The sequence below is a fragment of the Epinephelus moara genome, chromosome 5, assembly GCF_006386435.1.
Source record: "Epinephelus moara isolate mb chromosome 5, YSFRI_EMoa_1.0, whole genome shotgun sequence".
NCBI classification, from domain to species: domain Eukaryota; kingdom Metazoa; phylum Chordata; class Actinopteri; order Perciformes; family Serranidae; genus Epinephelus; species Epinephelus moara.
The window spans coordinates 23,620,176-23,643,265 of NC_065510.1; the positions used below are offsets into that span (position 1 = coordinate 23,620,176).

The following is a 23,090-nucleotide window of genomic DNA, read 5'->3' on the forward strand; positions in this document are numbered from 1 at the left end:
CAGTGTGAGCTACAGTTTATCAGAACAGACAGACCAGTGAAGCTGTTTTAGTGGTGTGCAGAGAAATTGTCTCAGGTGTTGATCACTGATCACTGGTGCTGATCGGCCTTCAAACCATTTAGAACCAATATCAGCTGATAATGATCAGTGTCCAATCGATTGGAGCACCCTTATCTGGGGGTGTTTGATTTATAATCCCTGCTTGTTCCTGACTCTGGCTGCTCAAAGCGGAGATAGCGAGTTCATTGCATATGGGTCATGTCATTGGTCCGACAGCCCATTGGTTCGACATCCCATTAGTCCGACTGTCCGCGGTGCTGAACAGCTTGCGGCGGGCGTATGGTGCGCCGCGACCGGCTCTGGGTCAGCTGGGAAAGGCTTGAGGCGGAGCAGGCTCACGGCTTATGTGTTTGTCACTTTCTTTTTCATTTTAACCCACACCATGATCTTTTCCTGACCCTAACCAGTGGTTTTTGTGCCTAAACCTAACCAGACCTTAACCACAGGGCATCATGATGATTGTTTAATATGGTCGGAACAATGGGATGTCGAACCAATGGGCTGTCGGACCAATGGGCAGTTCCCATTGCATATGAGGAGATTTTCATATAGTGGCGCCACTGCTAAATGCATAAAGGCGAAACACTTAACTGTTCTTTTCAACACATTCTCACTCTGATCTTGTCACATATTGACGTTTTGGTCATGGACTTTTCACGTCCACATACGACATGGAAGGTACCCTAGGTGCGTTGGTTGTTGACGTTCTGGGACACCGTGTCAAGTTCTGCCTGTTACATGCATTGTCTTCTGTCAAAATACACTTTTTTTCCACAGGAAATTTACAGTTCACATACAGTCTCTTTAAAAATAAACACACACACACACACACACACACACACACACACACACACGCACACACACTACGTTGGTACGTAGTGCCACCACAAATTGACGTTTTTTTTCCTTCAACAAAAAAAGCACACATGGTTGGGTTTAGGTAACAAAAACAAGAACACTACTTTCTTGGGTGAAAGTCAGTGTTTGTTGGATGCATCCACCACACCTCCCGCCCGCCCCACTTGAACTTTCGCCACCTGAACTTTGGTTCTTGTCCCGCAGCGTTTCCTGCCACCGGGTGCCATTAAACTATAATGGCAACGACATCATCCCGATGTTAAAGGACTTTTTTTTTGTTGGTTTCTGACTCCGCAAGTCACTGCCTAAGCATCGGGTTTCAATGACTTCGGAGTGAGACTGGGCTCTTTTTTTTCTGTAATTTTACTGTATATCTATGTTCCTGAAATAAATAATAGGCTAATTCCAATATTTTGTGTCAAATAGTCACAGTGCTGTCTGTTCCTGCTGTGACAATCTATGTGAGGTGGCGTACACTGTCGACATTGAGTCGGTGGGTATATTCATAATTGTCATGGAAGGTCTGGTCTGTTAAGCAAAGTAACACAAACAAATGTAACTGTGTAGGGCTGAGTAATATATTGATATTATATCAATATCGTGATATGAGACTTATCATTTGAAATTTTGTGTGTTGTCTTGTCCTGGTGTTAAAGGCTGCATTACAGTGACGTGATGTAATTTTCTTAACTCACCAGACTGTTTGGTCAAAAATGTTATGATATTGGGGCATTGGTGGCTTAGTGGATAGAGTAGGCGCCCCATGTACAAAGGCTCAGTCCTTGTGGCAGCGGCCGCGGGCTCGCCTCCAGCCTACTACTTTCGATATAGGTATTTTTTTGGCTGTTGTTGGGGATATCTAGTGTCCGTTCACAAAAGTTGATGGCTGTGGACATTTTGTCTGTGGGCTGCAGATAAATGAAACAAAGGAGAGCAGCTGAAGGAAAGCTTTGTAGAAACAACACTTAACTAGTATTTTGGTCTTTTTGGATTTGCGTGACATTTTACTGACTGCAGGTGTTCATACAGCTGATTTGACATAGGTTTAACTGTCACTCTTGTATTCTATCAGTGCATCAGGTGTATCGTAATCATTTGAACGTGTGTGTGTGCCCGTTCCCATGTATATGATATGTGTGCGTTTGAGTTTTTCAGTCACAGTGAAACCCACCATGTCGTGACAGCGAGCTGCAGCTACTGTTCACCCCTTCCCCCATCTCTCAGTAGGAAGGAAACTAGAGCAATGTGTGTATGTGTGTGTCTTGACACTGTGGCTGCGTTATGTGTGTGTGTGTGTGTGTGTGTGTGTGTGTGAGCGAGAGGACGAGCGGTCTCACTCATATTATATTAAACAGGATTTTCCCGAGCAGAGTGCTCCTGCCACTGAGCTTCCGAAGTCTTCTTCAGGATTCCCGCCTCAGCACAAACTCTGCGGCCACGCTGAGAGCCCACTGTTTGTTTTGGAGCGTCATTGTTCCGGAGCTACAGAAGCCATGAGTCAGCAGCGCCGTCACTCCGCCCACCTGCCACGCATTACTCAATTATTAAATGTCTGGCTGCTTTTATGTCACCTAGCTTTTCCTGATGGTATTTATAGCAGCAAAATGATTCGCATACACCCATTATTGGCTGAGAGAAAGCCGCCTTCCCTTTACAGTCAAACCCTTATTTTGTCTCAGCTGTCTCTAGTATTGTAGGAATCTATATGAGGTCACAGATGCAGCCTCCCTGCAACACATGATGCAAAGCTACACACTTTCAGCAAGTCCGCTAGGTTGATATTTAGCTAGAAGCAAGCCTTAAGGTGTGTGCTGTACAAATGTGCAAAGACAGCACTGCATGTACTGTTATGGAGAGATAGAAAGTGAAGGTCAGCTGGACTAGCTTTTACCTCTCATCCAAAAGACTTCTTCAGTTTGTAATGAGGTGGAGTCCCGGGCATTTGACCTCTTTGGAAACAGTTACACCTTGCGAGTCGTTGAGGTCACATGTGGGTCATTCGTCCACCTGGCTGTCATGTTTAGAGTCACATGATTCAAGGCAAATAACCACGCTACGTTTCTGGTCTCTACCAACTCCTTAAGGAAATATAAATGTTATGAGAGCAGTGAGAGCGATCCCAAAACAGTTAAATTATGTGCCAGATGACAAAACAGTGAGCAGAAACTCACTGTAACACGCAGTGCGTCCGACTGCCACGGCATGCCTGCAGCAGAACACGTCGATTGCATTCAACTGAAGCTGCTTCACCGACCACGGAAGACATGCTTTTCTTTATGTGTGGCTCCGTGGCCCTCCAACAGGTTAAGCTAGCTGTGTCACATGTAAAGGAATACTTCACCCACAAAATGAACATTTGGGATGAGCACATCTTGGTTCGTCATGCCGTGTTACCTTGAATTGATTTACTCATTGATTGGTGACGATGTTTAACATCAGCAAAACTATATGAAATCATCCATTTACGAACTCTCACACAACTTTTGCAGTATGATCAGAGTCTAATTTATCCAACGTTATGCTCAGTTCCTCTCAAACACATGCATTTTCACCAAAACATTACAAATTAAACTGAACCTAAAGTGAATCTTATCTGTACTTTCTTCAGAGCCAGACTCCATAAGTAAAGTTTTAATGGTCATTCTGTGGGTGAAGAACTCCAGGAATCAAAGTGACATCAAACCTTACAAAAGTTAGTCCTCTAATGAGTGAAGCTGTGTAGTCACACCTGATGTACAGATCGAAGGACATACAGAGCAGAATCATCCTCACAATAATCAACATTGTTCTCTGTTGTTTATCTGTCATTTGATCTTCGTTCATGTAAGAGCCTATTGCTCGCCGCCCCCCCAGAGGTGCACACCCAGGACACCCTGATGGTTAGATTGAGCCATGTCCCGTCACAATGTCTGGCCAAACCCATGACCTGCTGGAGAGGAATCTCAGTGTCACAATAATGTGATTAGAAGGTTACACCAGCTCTCAGTGTGTGTGTGTGTGTGTGTGTGTGTGTGCGCGCGCGTGTGTATGTGGGTGTCATATGATATTGTTATTTTGCCTCATACTGAACATTTCTTTGTCTGTTGTCTCCTTCAGTTTAGGTGGTGAAGTGCTCTTTAAGTGTGCTCTCTTTTGAAGTTGGATATTCAATATAATATCCAGTTTTTAATGAATATTATAATCATCCACATTTTAAATTCACTTACATTTAACAAACTCAAAGACTGTTTTTGCAAAGCAGCTTAATGACCTTTTCTTTTTACTTTTATTTTGGTTTTTACTAAAGTAATCGTAATTATACTTCAGAATTATATTTTGGTATGATCTCCTCCGTAAGCACCTCTGATGTGCTCTCATCAGAGTAAGACACACAGTTTGATTTAAGGTGATTGATGTAACAAAATATAAAGATAAAAAGTCTTCCTGTTAACTGGGTTTGTTTATGATCAGTCTGGGATGTATTTCCAGGCTAATTTAGACATCCAGTTGTTCGCCTTTCTGCTCTGCCATCTGTAATTAGCTACGTTCATGCTTGAAGAAACTTTGCCTACCCTAATCTGTAAACACACACACACACACACACACACACACACACACACACACACACACACACACACACTATGCTCTTTTTTTCATGACTGTTTCATCCTATGTCACAGCAGTCAAGATAATCCCGTCCTATCTCACTCTGTAACACACATGCTTGCAGGAGGGTGGGGGTTTGAACTTTTTGAACTTGTACTGAGCTTCTACATTTTTCATTTTTTTTCTCTATAAAGCACATTTTTGACCGATGACATTACCAACTCCTGCATCTCTTCACATTACAACACCTTACTTGTGCCAAGTGGCATGTTGTTACTCCATCTTAAACACTCACAAAGAAAGCCATGAAATATAATCATAGTACAAAGTGCTACTTAAAGTGATGCTTTGCAGTTTTCTCCACAATGGAGGCTGTGGTTAACTTGGTTTCAAAGTTAAAATAGATTCCAACAGTGTATAGTATCAAAATAACCATAGAAACTACCACTAATGTATGGTAATCAAGCCCAGTTTTAAATATATGATGATTCCTTATGATTTGTTGTCCAATGCCAACATTCAGGGCAGGAGCAGGAAATGGTGAGGTAGTGGGTATGACTTTAATGCAGGAGGCACCAGTCTGTCCCTAAACTTAAATATACCTTAACCACAGTTTATTTTCTGTAACAACGATCTTTCCCAAACCTTAAAAATACTGTAGTTGCCATGTGCAGATATTGTCGAAAGTGAGAATTTGAAATACAAAAAAGAAAACGTTATTGAAAGTTATCTGCGGTTTTGCAGAATTGTCCAAAATTGATATTGTTGTCTGGTGGTGGGGTTTTATTATCCGTTTCTCCTTACTGTCTGTCTGTATGCTCAGTATGTTTCAAACTCGAACAGTTTGTGGTTGGATCGATCAAAGCTGATCGGATCAACTGACTAGAGAAGCAGCCGCTGCAGAGTAGAGTGGAAGCAAGCCAAACCTTTGACCCAGCTTTTGATTGCGGGGTGTGGAGTCCATGGGAACTCAGCAGGTTTCATCTACAGTAGGCTGAAAAATAATGAACACTTAGAAATAGAGTGTTCTATTTCCATAGAAATTAAAAGACAGTTAAGATTCACTTTCACTCTGCCTGGTGTTCTGCTGCTCCATCTGTGCCCAGAGTATGTTCTGTGCTCTGAAAATGTGGTGCTCTGAATAACTGAACAGTATTTCAATATAGTTTCTAATGACCGATCCAGCTCCAGAATTAAAAAGTCAATATGTGCCTTCAAAACTGATATGGTGACGGGCTGCCACAAATAATTGAATGTGTGAAAAACCCTGTGAAGTGACGTGCCCAGTAGTCAGTCAGGCCACTGAATGAGTTTTAAGCAGGTTTGTCAGGTGTGTGAATGAGAGAGCTCTGACATGTGGTTTTGACCAATGGAAGATCAACATGTGAGCTCTTAAACATGCATAACCAGCCCAACAGTCAGACTGCAACTAGCAGTTATTTTTATCATTTATTTATTACGCTGTTTCATGAAATGTCTGAGAATACTGAAAATTGTCCATCATGAGGTGAAGTTTTTAGATGTCTTCTTTTGTCCAACCAGTGCTCCAAAACCCAGACAAATCCAGTTTCCTGTGATACAAGACCAATAAAGCCGGTGAATGTTCACAATTTAGAAGCCGGAGCCAATGAATTCTACGTATGTTTGATTAAAAGAACAACTTAAATTATAAATGCCTGTTCATTTCTCTCTATAAATCGATTAATAGTTTCAGCTTTACTGGACAGGGTCTTATGTAAGAATGGAGGCAACTGCAGTACACTGTATTTGGCCGTATTCTGTCAGAAGTATGGTTGTTTGGAATACACTGCCCATACTTAAATGTGACAGGAGTGATTTGGGAAGCTTCTGTGGACATTAATATGATACAGGATTTCCAAACTTATCACTTTGGGAATTCATTGTTAAAGCTGTGCATTCAAGTGGACATCAGTCTCCATTCGAGCTGAACTGCAAACTATTAACAGTCTCTCCATCTTACAAGGGTTGACTGAACATTTTGGGTGGAGGAGCATCACTTTAATGACCCACTCTTGTGGTGTACTTTTTTTTAAGGGTGCATTTTTGTAACCTTGCTTCATCACGATTGTTTCCAATAGTGTCGGCATACAGTGAGGTCGAACTGCAGCACCTGTTGTTGCCCACAAAGGGTTAACCTGGATCAAGCAGCTTGCACAACAATTACTTTTGGAGAAAATCCTCAAACAGTGCCGAGATAATCTCTTTTTAATATTACAGTACGTTCACAGTCTCAGTTATATACGGTGTAATAATATCACACAAGTGGAAGGGGTTCATACACATGCACATGTTCACACACACACAGACACATCTTAGCCCACCTACAGTGTGACCTTATATTTGCTTAATGAGGAGCTTAGTGAGGTGTGTGTGTGTGTGTGTGTGTGTGTGTGTGTTAGATACACCCCAGTGAGTACAGCATGGGTGCATAACTCAGCAGTGTATAATTCCCCACTGCATCGTACCAACATGTTAAAGCAACTGAGTAAACCCCTTAAAGTAACAAGTAAAATGAGAAACAGGTCTTAAAAATATTGATACTGGGGCTGCCAGTACCATGCCAGTCCATCCTTGTTCTGAAGACGACGAATACCACCGCTTTATCACTGGTTTCAGCGTCAGACACCTGATGCCAAAGTCACATTTGGTGGCGTCAGTATGTAACATGGCCGGACAGCACCTGTTGCAGCAGTATGATACACTGGTGGAAGGTGGAAGGTTGAAATGCTGCTGATAACAATGTAAGGAGGTAACATATGAAGCTGAAAAGTCCCTCGGCGGGTTGGAGGGGTGTTGGAGAGGTCCCTGTATGGATGTAAAGCCAAACCCTGATGTTTTTTTATGAACCTAACCATGTGCTTTGGTGATGTCCTGGTTTTGGTAGCAGCGTCCTAGAACATCAACAGCAGATGCAGAAGAATACCTTGCATGTAATATGTAGACCTGAAAGGACAAAACGGCAATATGTTACGACTTGAGATGAGAATGCGTTGGCTGTGCGTAACGCATTGATTCGCTCAGCCCCTCGCCCTCCTTTCTCCTACTCTCTATTCATCAGAGTGGGTGGTATCTCCAGAGACGGACCTTCAGTCAGCAGCTGTAGCAACTTGAATTCAGCCAGTGCCAACCCTATCACCTGGGTTCATAGTGGACTGATGGCCAGCAGCAGCACTGGATCTAACTTGTGTCATGGCAGCAACAGAAAGTTTGCGGAACTGGTGGGTAGTTGGCAAGCTCCAGGACCAGAATCCCTGTGCTTGGGTTTGTGCTGGCTGAATTCAAGTTGCTATTGAAGGTACTTGTCGCAGATTTATAATAATATCTAGATACCAGACACAAAGATTGCACCTTTTAATTCCAATAGAGTTGCTCACTTGCCGCATATGTCAAAATTTCTTCCAAATTTACTTCCATGGTATGCGGCCCGCTGAGTATACACAGAAGTGTTTCTCCCGCTGGCCCCACCCGCACGTTTCTACTGAGCTCATAGACTTAACATAATGATGACGTCACAGATTTTTAAATCACTTTTCTTGGCTTGAGGACAGTTTTAGGAATATGAAACCACCATGGCTCAAAGATTCATATTAGAACGAGTCAGAATCAGCCTTGTTTGCAAATCGAGGTGTCCTGTCAACAATTTTACAGACGTCTTTTTTTATGATGTTGGCCTGTGGGGAAAATGCTTTTTGAGCCGCAGGAAATTTTGTCACTTCAATACTGCGAGTCACCACTGGGAAAAATTGGTTGCAAAGCTGAACAGTGTCCTGCAGGCCTGGTCCTTGTCCTCATACCGTCTGCCATTTACTGCTGTCAAACAGTTACATAATAACAACCATGTATATATTTAGTCACATGTCTCAAGCTGTGACCAGTTCAGCCATTGCAACACTCATTAAATCAGTGCATATCTTAAGTCTGGCGCCAGACTTTGTTGGAAAGGAAACCAGCAATAGTGTCCAAAAATAAATAAATAAAAACAGCTGGGATTGTCTCAACGACTGAAAACAAAAACATATGCTTTTGAAAAGATGCTATAATAACATACAAAACAATAGCGGCTTTGAGGTGATATAATAAATAGATGATAAATAGAAGCTATAAATACTCAAGCAGGACACGAATAAATTCTCATAGAAATGTCGCCTTAATTAATGTAAGAAACATAAAATGTAAAAAGTAGAGAATAAAATCATTTTAAATAAATGCTATTTATCACAATTTAAATGAATAAATTAGTGTATTAACAGATTAAAATTAAGCACTGAAAACATTTCTGATCAGGATGATGTGTTCTCTACAGGCTCCATTACAGCTAAGTATATGTGTATACTGTACTGTTCAGGTGTAAATTATGTTTCATCGGGCATTGTTGTATGAGGATAAAGATTTTCATATTTCAGCTCTCTCACACACAGTCACACAGAGTCACTGTTGTACATTTGACATTTGTTACCAGGCTGCAGAATAAACTTGCAAAAAGCCGACATCTGTCGTGTCCGCCTGAGAAGTTGATCAATACAACAAAAACCGATCTGCTCGCTCTCTAAACAGCCACCACGGTGGGAGGTGCTGGATGCATGTGAGGAAAGTCAGCCTCTCAGTTTGTGTTTGGTGCATTATTCCTGTGTGTGTGTGTGTGTGTGTGTGTGTGTGTTTGCTGCAGTGCCCCTGCTGAAGGGCGAACAGTAAGGCCCTGGTCAGCATGATGTAGGTCTCCTGGGACGTCCTGGGGTTTTTGGATCAATACTTTTCCTCCTGCATCTCCCTGCCTCACTGTCCTCACCCCTCCTCACCCACTGGCTTGACTTTGGGCTATTTATGGTGTCTCTATGGATTAACAAGACCCCAACAATCAATGGGCCAAACTTACTATCACTGTACTCTCCCTCCTCTTCTCGCTTTGTAGCTCTGCTTGTGTCAGCTCCTTTTCTCTGGAAAACTTTTAGTCCTTGTAGTTTCTCTTGTTGTCCTGAAATATCCGAAACCACTAGGTGTGTAATGTCACAAACACTCGGTCCCACAGATAGAAACAAAAGTCAGGGGAATATTATTTCTAATGCTGGTGCAGTGGGATGCGGTCTATCTTTATATGAGAATTCACACAGATAATAACCTTTTGCTAGCGAAGTCTCTTGAGGTATTAAGTGGATTCTGTTTTTGCACCCATTTGGTAGTTCTTGTGGCTCGCTGTGACACCACTTTGGCACAATTTGCAGTAGACGGGGAGTGTCAGTAGAAACTGTGTCGCCCACAGTGCAATTTGTACCAGCGCCTGTTCAGACCACATCTTAGCACAAGAGCTTTTTTTTTTTTTTTTTTTTTTAAATGGTACAAGTGTTATTGTTGTGGGTTTATATGGCAAAGCCACACCAGCATCAGCCTCTTCAGAGTCAAATAAACCTATTTTATAGATGTCGAGTTTGACCACTTCACTTTTTGACCAGTGACTCACTGCATGCAGCCTTTTAAGTAAAAACAGCACACAAAGGAGAAAAACATTTTATTGTACTACAAAGTTTGTTTCATCTGCACAGTTCATCACTGTTTTCCAACAGCAGTGTGACAATACAAATAAAACTGATGTGATTGATGCCTACCACGTCATCACCAAATGATGCCTTGTTTGTGCTAATCAAATCTCTTTAACAAGTGCCAGTTTACAAGCTGTCTGATGGTATACAGGGTTATGAAATGACTAAAAACCTGTTTGTCATGCCCAAGTTTCAGCAGCATGAACCCTGTGTGTACTTGCACTACTTGTACTTTGTATGTGTACTCTGATTCAGACAGACAGGGCACTGAAGATACAGTATAATTGATAATGGTAAAATAATCCAGTGAATGGCATCAGATGAAATCTAAAATGACAGAAAATTGATCAGCAACTATTGTTATCAAGTAAAAAAGCCAAATATTTAAAGGCACAAGCTTCTCAAATATGACAATGTGATGCTTTTACTTGTCTTAAATTTTGGCCAATTAGATTAAAAGTGAGAGTAGGCAAGGCAGGGTACAAGTCTTTTTCAGTGAAGCAGGTGACGTGAAGCTACAAACTGACGGCCAACACTTGTCGCTATAAATCAAAGTTGAGTTTGCCTCAACTTTTTGAGTCAATGACGTGGTGAGGCGTCAACCAATCATATGTTTTTGTTTGTTTTAGCTGTGGTACTGTTTTATTTAGTTAAGTTAGCTGGTGCTATGTTAGCTTTATGTACTTTGGGGTGCACACAGGGATGCGATGGGGCAACGAAATGTGATGGTAAAATGGTGCTCTCTGATCCTGAGCAGATATTTTTATGGCCAAATACAAACGAAATTCAGTCGAGGTGCTTTGTGGCAAGCAGCAGACACACACAAACCCGTGACAATGTAACTACATTAACGGCAACTCAGCGAAAAAGTAGCTGATCCCACTGTTGCGTCGACGTTTGTAGTGTGAACAGAGCATATGTCTTAGTATAGTCTAAAAAAGATACATGATACATAATAAATACAATTCTAGCTGCTGTGCAGCGATGGGTCGGGTATGGGCATTTTTAGGCAATTCTGAGCAACCTCTGGAACCTAAGACGGTCATCTACCGCTCTGAGCTAATTTGCAAGTAGCAACTCAACAGTGGCTTCACAAATTGAGTAAGCCATTCACTGTTGTGTAGGAAAGCAACCATCCGTGCATGGAAAGGCAGATTTGAAACCACTGTAAAAAATTCAGTTATTAAGACAAAAATCTGAAAATACACATATTGCATCTAGACAGCATGGAGATGTTGGTAATTTGTTTGTAACAATGATTGATTTGCTCCATAAGTGAAAAACTGATGTTTAAAATTGCCATTTTTACATTGACTCCAATTGTTCACATTAGAGCAAAATTCAAAATGCTGTCAAAAATTCAGTTTTTGAGATAAAATTCTGAAATTTGCCACACATCATCTACCATGACTCTAGAATTTTGTCATTTTTTTCATGAACATTGAAGATTTATTTAGCAAGAATTTGCATGTATATGTTTACAGTACCGTTTACAGTCAAACATTTTGATGCACTGTAGGCTCAATTTTTGATAAATCAAAAATCTGAGAAACGTAGTTTTTGTAGGACAGTCTGAAGATGCTCTGTAGCAAGTTTGGTGTCAATTGAGCAAAAATTGTGGGAGGAGATAGGTTTAAGAAGTTTTACAGTTTTTGAAAAAAACAGAGTGATGAACTTCATAATTTTTAATAGGTTTAAATGTACAAAAGTTTCTTCAGTATTGGGGCTACAGTTTGATGAAAGTTGTGAAGTTGTAGCACGTATGGTTGATTTGTTATGAATTTTCAAAGTTTTGAACTTTAGACGCTTGCTGTAGCGCCACCATCAGGACTATTGGCTTGAGTTTACAGCTGAGGATATCTGGCATGAGACTGGACCTTTGTGCAAAGTTTGGTGAGTTTTCACCCATGGGAAGTATGATTTCCTCGGAAGAAGAAAGAAGAAAGAAGAATACCTAGGATTACAATAGTGTCCTGGCAGCTTAGCTGCCCGGACCCTAATGATACAGATAATAATAGAAACACTTCACAGCAGCTCTACGCTTTAGATCAAAGGTTATCCTCATATCCATCTAACCAACATATCATACACCACCATTCGACAGCACACACTCCCTGTCCGTATCTGATATCATGATTTGTAAACCATCTGTGGTCATTGTGGTTTTGCTCCTCACTGCAACAATAGCTCGGAGTCGAGCACAATGGCACCCTGACCCCCTGTTTCCTTTAGTGGCAATCCTGATTAGCTAAATGACAAGCTTCTCCCATGCCATTGTTAATGTATTAGTGTCTTGAGTCCCTGTGGAGGGCAGTAACTCCGCTCCGCTAATCATTTAGCGATGGTTATCACTCAGTTGTTCATTGTTAGAGGCTGGGAGATGTACTGTCGATATGGAGGGAGAGGGAGAGAGAAAAAGACAGAAATTGGTTGTAACGAGCCACAATAGGATGACGGAGGATGGGGATTGAAGCGGGAGCGATGTGGAAGGAAGGTTTTTGAGAAAGATGAGAGATGAGGCTGCTGTGGGAGCAGGAGTGATTTTAAAATTGTGTGACTGAAGTGTTTATTATGACCGATATACACACATACACATCACCAAAAAACTACTGAATAATGGTTGAAGTTTGAAATGTTGCATTACACACTTTTTTCATATGAACAAAAATTTTAAGAAAAAATATTCAAGGTTCAGCTTTGACATTATTTAATACAGGATTGCATAATGAAATGCAGTTGTAACTAGGGCTGACTATTGTTTAAAAAATTATGATACCAGCACCCTCGAGGTGATACCGATACAGTGACCTTCATTTGACATCTTTTTTTCTGCTTCATTCGTCACCCTTCATGTGAATGGAAGTATTCAGTTGCATAAGATGCCACTAGACGCAGGGCAAATTAATTGTCGGTAACCAATCTGTGTGTATGTGTGTGTATGTGTGTGTGAGTGTGTGTGAGTGTGTGTGTGTGTGTGTGTGTGAGAGAGAGAGAGAGTCAAATTGTGTGTCGGTAAAACCGACTGTCGGTTATATGCCGGGGGATAATGATGTGAAACTGTAGTGGGGCATCTTGGCAAGCCAAATTGCCAACTCCTTCAAATACACCGCCCTCAACTAAAGCTGATGCAGTTATGGGCCAATCAGACGCATCAAATCAAACACCTGCAGTGATTGGCTGCAAGCAAAACCATACAAATAGTAATTTTTCTTCTAGATTTTGGAACAAATGCAGATATTGTTTAACTGAAAATTTTAAAACTATTGTACTGGGTTATTTCCACCAATACCTTAAAGGTATTGAGTTATGATACCTAGCCCTAGTTTTAGCCCCCTCCACGTAACACACATGGAAAATGTATAAACAGATAGAATAAGTAAAAGTAGCACCAAAGGAAGAAATTATAAAGAAAACTAAATTACACAGAATTTTCTGTGTGTGTTTGCTGAGCTGCAGTAGAGGGGTGGTAACAAAAAGAGGGAATTTCTGCTAAAAAATAAAGGCCGTAATTGTTTAAAATACACACTTGATTTGACTAACTGAGACTGCTGCTGCCTCATATCAGCCTGAGTTGACCTTAAAAAATGTGCATTAGGAAGGGATCACAGCCAGTGAAGAGGGGTGATGAACACAACGGCCAATAGCTGTACATAAGAATGTGTGTTTTACAACAGATCTGATTAAATGTGAATATGTCCTTTTAACAGTGTGCACGAGTCACGTTGAAACCTTAAACCAGGCTGTAAGGAAAGAGGGAAGATGTGAGGATAAGCAGGAGAGACTGGAGTGGTCCGAGTAGGAAGGGAGGGAGGGAGGGCGTAGTGGAGGGGACGGCTGGGTGGGAGTGTCACTTGCCGAACGGCTTACACATGGCCTGATATCAGACCACTGTAAGACCACTGGGAGCTGAGCTGGTGACTGTGCATGAGGGGAGACTAAGCTCTCTGGGCAACTGAAATCAAACACAAGTTTATAGGTATTTGAGCGTAGTTTCAGGTGTTTAATTGGAGTGACAGTGTTGCTATTATCCAGAGAATCAATAAGGTTGATTAAGGTTTTAATTTATGTGATGACTTCACCTCTATCAGTGGTGTAGTGGTGATTCACGAGGCGGGTGTACTAATAGGTAGATGGGTAGGTTACTGAGGAAGGAGTAGGTATGCTCTCCTATATATTCTACTGGCTTTTTGGCTAGTTAGCTGGGTATACTTTTAACAGCCAAAAAAAGATGTGGGTATACCCCGTATATCTGTGTATACCCCCCACTACACCACTGCCCTCCAGAGATAAAGAAAACACCTGTGCTACTTCCTGGTGAATTGTACCAGAATTGTATAATGTACAAATGTGACAGCTGCTGTAAACTTCTGCCAGGTGTAGAAATGCACATTGTATTTACTGAATCAAAGGCCCTAAGAGTTCTGCACTGCAGGCCTGAGTGGGTTAAACAGTTTGTACTTGAACTGAAATGAATTCTGTAAAAGATCCTCATTAACTGGATCCAATTTTGTTCTGGTCGAGTTGTTTTAATACCCACATGTTGAGGAAAAGTGGTCACTGCTTATTTGCAAATTCTTTTTAAGTCCTTGTAAAGTTTTTGTTATTGTCTCCATTTCTGACTCATCCATGGTTTGGATGACCTCTGGTTAATTAGAAGTAGGATTTAAAACTTATATTTGTTTCACAGAGAGCAGTGCTGTCTTTTTCATGAGCACACTGTCCACACTCACACAGTTAGACTCACATTCATACTTGGAAGCTGCCGTAGTATAACAAGAGTCTGATTTCATCCTGTTCAGTAGCTCCAAGTGAGCATTTGAAAACATTAAATCTGTTGTCAGCACACCTTAGGCATAGTGATAAGGGACGAGCCACGTGCTGCTCTTTCACTTTACACACTGGGATTTATCCTGAATCACGTCCTCTTTGTCGGCCTTTAATTCCTGTTTCACTTCATCTGGTTTTCATAAGGATTTTATTTAATCAAACCACACAGACAGAACAAAACTTTTTTTTCAGTGGCAAGTGTCTATTACGTTACAAGACATACCATTTGTATGTGTAAAGACATTTACAGGCACAATAGCAGACTTTTTTGGTTCCTGTTTTTAAAAACTTACTTTTTAGTTAAAGGTGTATTCTGTATTTTTCAATGTGGACATTATTTTTCCATATTTTTGTATCTAAGTGACTAATGGGAACAGCAGTGTTTGAAGCTGGTCCAGTATTGAGCAAGAGCACTGCAGCAGGCAGCCGCAGACATTATAGGTGTGGAGTGACTGACAACATTATGAAAAGGATCCCTACAGAGACAGACTGCCTTGTCTAACCAGAAACAGCCCTGAAATTGCCACTACCAGACTCCATTTAAATAAACAATAATTTAAGCATCATAAAACTCTCTTAATTCAAAATCAACAGACACAAAATAAAACTCACAAAACCATCTTGGTTTGTCTTTCCATTGTTCCAGCAATCACCAGCTCTGGTTTGGTTGAATTAAACTTTAACCTTAATTAATACAGTTAGATGTGAAAACATGCTGCCTCTATACACGCTAAAATGACTGTTTATTTAAATGGAGTCTGGTGGGTTTGGTGATGGTGATTTTGGGTCTGTTTCTGGTTAAACAAAAAGGATCTCACTTGTTACAGTGACCCTACAGAGTCTGCCTCTGTAGGGATCCTTACCACAATGTTGTCAGACACAGAGAGTGATAATCTGAGCCTGTCAGTGACAAAAACAAACACTTATTGAGGGTGCATAATTCACCAGAGTACATACAATGTAGCCTGTTTTGCAACTGCCTGCTGCTGCGCTCTCCTCCATACTGGACCAGTTTAAAAATTGTTGTTCCCATTAGTCACTCAGACAAAATAACACTGGAAAATAGGGACCAGGTTAAAAAATACCAAGATACAGGGAAAGGGTAGAAAGGCACTAACCTTGTTCCACTGATACTTTGATGATGATAATGATGATAATATGTTCATGATTCTGCTGTTGATTGTGATTGTAACAGATGTTTCTCTTCACCTGCAGCTGCATTCTGGGGCGACATCGCTTTAGACGAGGAGGACCTGCGCATGTTCCAGATTGACAGGACGATAGACCTCACACAGCACACACACATGCACACACACTCCCGGCAGGGCCACACGTCTGGTGAGTGAACTCGACATCGCACTCTCACTCAGTAATCATCATGTAATGCTCTCTCTCGTGTTTCCTCTGAAACTCTTGCTCTCATTACCTATCGACTGCAGAGCGAAGCAGTTTGAGTAGGAAGGAAGTAGACAGAGGCCACTTGAGGATATCAGCATTTATTGTGCATTGTTTGTGTTTTGATTCTTGGCTCTTGTGTGTGTCAGGTGGCCTGGAGGAACATGAAATTTCTAAGAAGAGAGGATCGTTATATCTATTGCTGGAGAGAATACGCAGGTTTGGCTTCGGTAAGGACCCAACACTTTACTACTCACTGTAATGATGGTGGTGTTTCATGCTTTAACCAATAAACTACAAATCCTATATTCTTTACGTTAATGCAGACATTACCACAGTGGCATTCTGGATCTTTTAGGAAGCCACAGGTTCTATTTTACTTCCATACAGTGTGAAAACCAACTTTTCTGCATAGTCTTGAAGCTTTGATTAGACTTCTAAAACTCAGCTCTCTGAGAAACTTTAAATGCACTACCAAGAAGACTTTTTGGTTTCTGCTTGTAACCATGCAAACTTTGACCAAAATAGTGATGAAATGTTCACTGTGATAAGAGACGATCTCAAGCAAGTTTCAAGTTTCTGCAAGTTGACTTTCATGTTGTACTGAAATGAATGAAACTGATTGAAGTGCCATGCTTTGAGATGTACACAAAAAGTTGTTTCTTCTTTTGCATTTCAACGGCAATTACATATTTAAATATTTTTGGATATATATATATATATATATATATATATTCAAATTTAGCCTCCAGGTTTGTTGCAGAGGCAGTTTGAGTCTCTTTAGTGATCTTTCTACTACAGTTGGGTATCGAACTTGCTACTTTTAAGGGTACTGACCGAATTACGTATTTACTACGTGTACCAATTCACGTTAAATCTATCGGTGCTGAATGTCAGTACCTGATAGCGCTCTGGGTGAGAGCCCCAGGTTTAGACAAAAGGAGGAAGGGTCGTGAAGCATGAAAGTGAGCCATAGAACTCTGAGGCCAGCAACGGAGCTCCGTGGAGCCGCTGGGTTCAATTTCAGACGGGAGGTAGAAGCACCTGGAAACTGGGAAGCCAGGAAGCTGGCTCCCGGAGCTCCGTGGCCACACTGTCGGCTATGATATTTTGTGATGAGAGGCACCTCTGAAGCACAATCAGACCCCCATGAAGGCTACAGGCTGAAATGCAGAATCATAATTAAGCTATTTTCAATACTCTCATTGTTGCTAGACCTTTTACAGGTCAACACTGGTCTCCTTCTTTATGCTCTTCGCAACTCGGCAAAGTTTGTATCATGACCTCGACCCTACTGAATCACAATCAGATCCAGAATGTATGAACGTATGACGCATTATAAACTTCTTCAAATTAAATGTTTAATGAAACTTAATATTGCACACACAGAGCTTTATCTGAGTGTTATTACCCTCTGATCTGAGGATAAACTTTGAAAGGTCACGTATAATAAGAAGCAGTGTGATCCAGTAATCTCGCAGTACATTTATGAACTGATATTCAAAATACTAGACCAGACATTTATTCTGTTTGAACATACACAATAAGAACTTGTGGTGAATGTAGATTTGATGGCTGTTTTTCTCTCCTCACTTGTTAGACTATCTCCCAAAGAACTCCAGCAAAGGAGTTGCCAATCCCAGGAGCCAAACTGGTAAAGGTGGGAAGACTGGAAATGTAGTGAAAAGCCGTATTCCTCGAGCAGCCACATCCCGAGCTGAGAGGATATGGCCTGGAGGAGTCATTCCCTACGTCATTGGAGGGAACTTCACTGGTAAGCAACTCTACTGGACTGCTGCCCATGCTGCTCAAGAGTGAAACACACACTGACGTGTGATTGTGTAAAAGTAGGATGTGAAATGTGTGTGTTTCAGGTAGTCAGAGGGCCATGTTCAAGCAGGCCATGCGTCACTGGGAAAAACAGACGTGCGTAACTTTCATTGAGAAGACAGATGAGGAAAGCTACATTGTGTTCACCTACAGACCCTGCGGGTGAGTTTGGTGAATCTCTTTGTGTAAGTGTGATTGTGTGCGAGTGTGTACCTAGAGCTCAGTGGTGACCTTGTCACAGCGAGAGACGATATGGTCACTCAACAATGGCTCCACTTTCCTTCCTGTCCTGCTCCTGTTTCCCCATCCCACCAATCACACCGCTCACTCGAAGTTTTTGTATGTTTGTGCAGTTTTTTTGTTCATACACTGGAGAAGTGCATTGTTCTGTTGAGTGGCAGCGCGGCAGGGTCATAGTGTGTTTGTGCACTTCACTGACTGGTTGGAAGTTGTGAAGTGTCAGAGTGAAATCACAACATTTGGTGGGTTTATCTCACTAAGCTGCTTTTGTGCAGATAGTTATAAGAGTGAGTACATGTAGGATTAGGGCTGAACAATATAAAAAAAAAACCTGACAATTAATTTTTTTTCTCGGTGATATATTGTGATATGAAAAAATACAGGAATGTCCACCAGATGACTTGAATAGCTCCCTTATTTTACTCTCATCCTGTCCCTCGCTCATTTTCAGGTTGTGGTTGACAACTAGCGGGCGTGCTCTTCTCTTATAGAATAATGTTAGTGTTAACATTACCTTTCCAGCTTCACAGCTGCAAACTTTACTTCTGGTTTCTTTAGGCAGACTCATTTAGCTTTAGCCTGACTCGTAGCCAGCAACTATAGTTACTACGGTTTCACTCTATGGTGAAAAACGGTTAGTAGACGTCGTGATAATATTGTATTAAACAGGTGCATTATTTCGTCTGCGCAGTGAACACAAAGCACAACTATTTTTACAGTCGTTATACTGGAACCTGAGCTTATCTTTTTTTTTTTTTTTGTTACACACACACACACACACACACACACACACACACAGGAGTCTAAATTCTCATAACAAATGCCGCCAGACTAGGTCTCATCACACGTAACCTGTCTTAAAGGTGAAGGCTTGGCCAGTAAAATAAGTCATTAAAAAAAAGAACCGTGTGAATTTTCCTTTGAATCGTGCAGCAGAAAAGTTGTAGCCTGACATGTTTGACTTAAATTACCATACCTGACATTGCGCGTCCTGCGATGTGACTATTGCGCATGCGCACATTGCAATGTCGATGCTGAAACGATATATCTTGCAGCCCTGTGTAGGATAATAAGTTCATAAATCGATTAGTTTATCTGACGAAAATCAACCCACACCAGTTCAGTGATAATTGATGAATTTCAGTCAAACAAGCCCCATTGCTATTTTTATTTTATATTACTGTGAGTTAAAAACCTTAGAGTTTTTGACTGTTGGTTATAAAAAATAAATAAAATAGTTGGTATATATGCCATGTGTTATGGTTGTATCATCTTTATCAAATGTCTTTTTGCATTCAGCAGCATTCAGGCATATTATATCTTTGGAAACCTTGATATGTTGACTGTAAGTTAACAGGGATGTAATCAAACCTCTGTACTTTTTCGGTACCGACAAAAATGTGTTCATAGCACCAAGCACTGAAAACTGTTAGGTACGATTTGTAGTCTTGTTCACTGACCTTATTTTAGTTCATTTTTAGTTAGTTAGTTTTACAAGCAGGTAAAACATAACAATGCCCTGACAGCAGCAGCAGAGAAAATCTGCCTGCAAGAAGATGTCCAGAAGAAGCTAAAATACGTGTGGATTCTGGAGGATTTGTTGATTATAAAAACTGGTCCCATTGTGTCTCCCCTAGCAGTACAATACCCAGCGCTAAATTTTAATAGGACTTCTGTAGACTGAACAATAATGGTATGGCAAAGAATAGTCTGCAATAACCCGCACACTGTAACTGATGAAGATCTTGAACAATCAAAATGTTGCACTGTTACAGTGATTATTAATGTTTTGTTGGAACAGAGAAACTGCAGATTCCACCATTTTCTTTAATATTTCCAGTTTGTTCCAACACTGAATACTTTCTTTGGGTGTATGTACTTCTCTCTTTTTATTGAACAATGATAGTTACAGGTTCGAGAGAAGTTCATTTTGAAATGTATCTGATTTTTAAATGTAAATGCCATTCAGATGTGTAAAAGATCTGTGTGACAGATGATGCCAGTTTTCTCGTGCTCTGTCATTGGCTGGCTGCATCAGAGATTAGACACTTTAATCTGATGTATAAATACCCTGCTGCTTGGACGTGTGACAGAGAGAGAGAGACATAGACAGAGAGAGAGATGCAGAAAAAATAAGTAATGTTTTTTAAAAGAACCACAGTGTGTTTGTGGCACCTGTTGTGGGTGAAGTGCTGCTGATACTAGAGCTGCAAACGCAAGAAGAAAAGACTCTATCTACTCCAGTGACTCCTGATCCTTACCCTGCAATCAGCTCGCTGGGTAACTTTAATCAGATTTGTTAGCCTGGCACTGATGTCTCGGCTAACCAGAGAAAAAAGAATGAGTGTGTGTGCTTTGTGTGTGTGTGTGTGTGTGTGTGTGTGTTCTGTGAGCAGTGATATGTGAATTCTCACAGCTTGTTCACATTGGGTTATGAAACTGCAGCGTTATCGGAGCGCTGCATGTAAATAAATCCTGATGCTTTCCCTCTGGTGGACGTAGTACAAGGCAGGAAATCCTGAGAAGACTGTGTGTGCATGTGTGTGTGTGTGTGTGTGTATGTTTGAGTGAGTGTGTGTGTTCATGCAACACTGCTGATGCTTTTTTTCTCCACTGCCAAATGAGTAGTAAATATCGTCCGCCTATCTCCCTGCTATCAACTTCCTACTAATCCTTATTAGGTGTTGTTCCTATGTGGGTCGTCGTGGCAACGGGCCCCAGGCCATCTCCATAGGGAAGAACTGTGACAAGTTTGGCATCGTGGTGCACGAACTGGGCCACGTCATTGGCTTCTGGCACGAGCACACGCGGCCTGACCGTGACGATCACGTGACCATCATCCGCGATAACATCCAACCAGGTGAGACTCAGTACCCATGATGCACCTGGGTCTCTGTTAGAATCATTTAGGGTCGTTTCCAGCCTGAGACAAGTGAGGACGTTTACGGATAATGTGAATGTGTGTGTTTTTAAATTCACACTCGTGTCTTGTCCCTGTGTGAGTGTAAATGAGGCTTTTAATGACTGTGAAGGCACCTCGACCCCCCAGACTGTCACTCCTCCACCCACACACTCCTCTGCACCGCAACGCAATCTGACAGGTGTTAAATCAGATGACACGGCAGTGAATCAGTCCTGACCCAAGTTTTTATTTAGAAACATATATTTAGAAACCTATCAGAGCTCTACGCTACCCTGATCATTAGATATATGTCCTTATTAATGCAGACTTAATTATTTAAATTTTGTTTTGTGCGTTCATTTTTGTGTAAAGAATATATTTTGTTACACTCTGTTGGTTGATTTGATGCTGCTGTCCTTCTATGTGTGCAAATGTGTGTGTATTTGTGTACATGGTTGCAGGCCAGGAGTATAACTTTCTCAAGATGGAGCCAGGGGAGGTCAACTCTCTCGGGGAGCCGTATGATTTTGATAGTATCATGCACTACGCCAGGAACACCTTCTCACGGTAACTAGCAGCACAACATCTCTTGACTGCTGAATTTACAACACTATCAGATACACAATCTGCCAAAACACATTTTTCTAAAGTTCAATGTCTGCTCTGTAATTTTGTGAAGCAGTGACCCTGATGGTGTTTTGATTGTTTTTGGGGTGGAGCTGATACTTGCATCATCCAGGGCGAATAAAGGTTCAGTGCAACATGCAAAAATTTACATAAAAAGGCTGCAGCTATTCCTTTTCCTGTGTACAGTACAACCTACAAACATGTTAAACATTGCTGTATTTATCAGCATCATTGCTGAGCTTGTGACCAACAAGCTAAAACAGAGCAGGTATTATAGCCACAGACAGCAGTGAAGGCGAGATACTGTTGTTTACTTCATTTTTGGACTCTCGCTCACATCTGAATCCTGTCTGATTTTTAAGACCTGTTCCTAAACCACAACATTGTGCAACTCTACACCTGCTCTGCCACCCGCACATATGAACAATTAGTTCTGCAACCTGATTTGACCCATGGACACAAGATCCATAGCCCGACCTGAAACTGCAAATCCTATAAAAACCATGCCCTCTGTAGGCAGCATGTTTAAAGTCATCACTTTGGAACATTTTATACATGATAGATAATGAATATTTTAAAAAAAGATACACAGTGCACACTACAGCACACTCACTTTGGGAGAAATTAGAAATAATCAGCATAATGAAACTAATGGAAACTTTTCATAGCATCATGAACACCCATGTTTTCTACGCCATCTGAAATCAGCCAGTTAATTTGGCAGTGAGAGCCGTCATGGGTTCACTCTACATGCTTTCCGTATGAGGATGCTTTATAATCTCTGCATCACCTACTCTCATGACCCCTCCTATTCCCCACTCAGCTCAACTCACACATCGGGAGAAAACATAAAAACATTGGTGGGGCGATTACATTATTCTGCTTTGAAGATACGTGTGTGTGTGTGTGTTGAAATTGATTTCCTTGAAGTCAGAGCATGACGTGTGTAAATATCTCTTTTCACGCCTGCAGGGGGATGTTCCTCGACACCATTCTTCCATCCAGAGATGAAAACGGGGTCCGGCCTGCTATTGGCCAGCGCACCAGGCTCAGTAAAGGAGACATTGCACAGGCAAGGAAGCTGTATAGATGTCCAGGTACTGATATATTTACTACGTGACCACAGTGTGTGTGAATTGTTTGTGCAAAGTGTCCTTACAGCCAGAAAACAAAACATGACCTCTGTTTATCAGCTTGTATCTCTGGCGTAA

General features: G+C 41.3%; 1 protein-coding gene across 4 annotated transcripts in view; it reads left to right on the forward strand.

Moving 5' to 3' along the window:
* Nucleotides 1-23,090, forward strand: part of tll1 (tolloid-like 1) — an 81,922-nt gene that overhangs the window by 24,300 nt on the left and 34,532 nt on the right. For all 4 annotated transcript variants that reach the window (XM_050045227.1, XM_050045228.1, XM_050045226.1 and 1 more), the window contains 7 exons: nt 16,101-16,223; nt 16,430-16,510; nt 17,881-18,054; nt 18,155-18,272; nt 21,032-21,210; nt 21,714-21,819; nt 22,852-22,976. In XM_050045227.1, the coding sequence (XP_049901184.1) occupies nt 16,101-16,223; nt 16,430-16,510; nt 17,881-18,054; nt 18,155-18,272; nt 21,032-21,210; nt 21,714-21,819; nt 22,852-22,976 (906 nt within the window). The remainder of the gene's footprint in view (nt 1-16,100; nt 16,224-16,429; nt 16,511-17,880; nt 18,055-18,154; nt 18,273-21,031; nt 21,211-21,713; nt 21,820-22,851; nt 22,977-23,090) is intronic.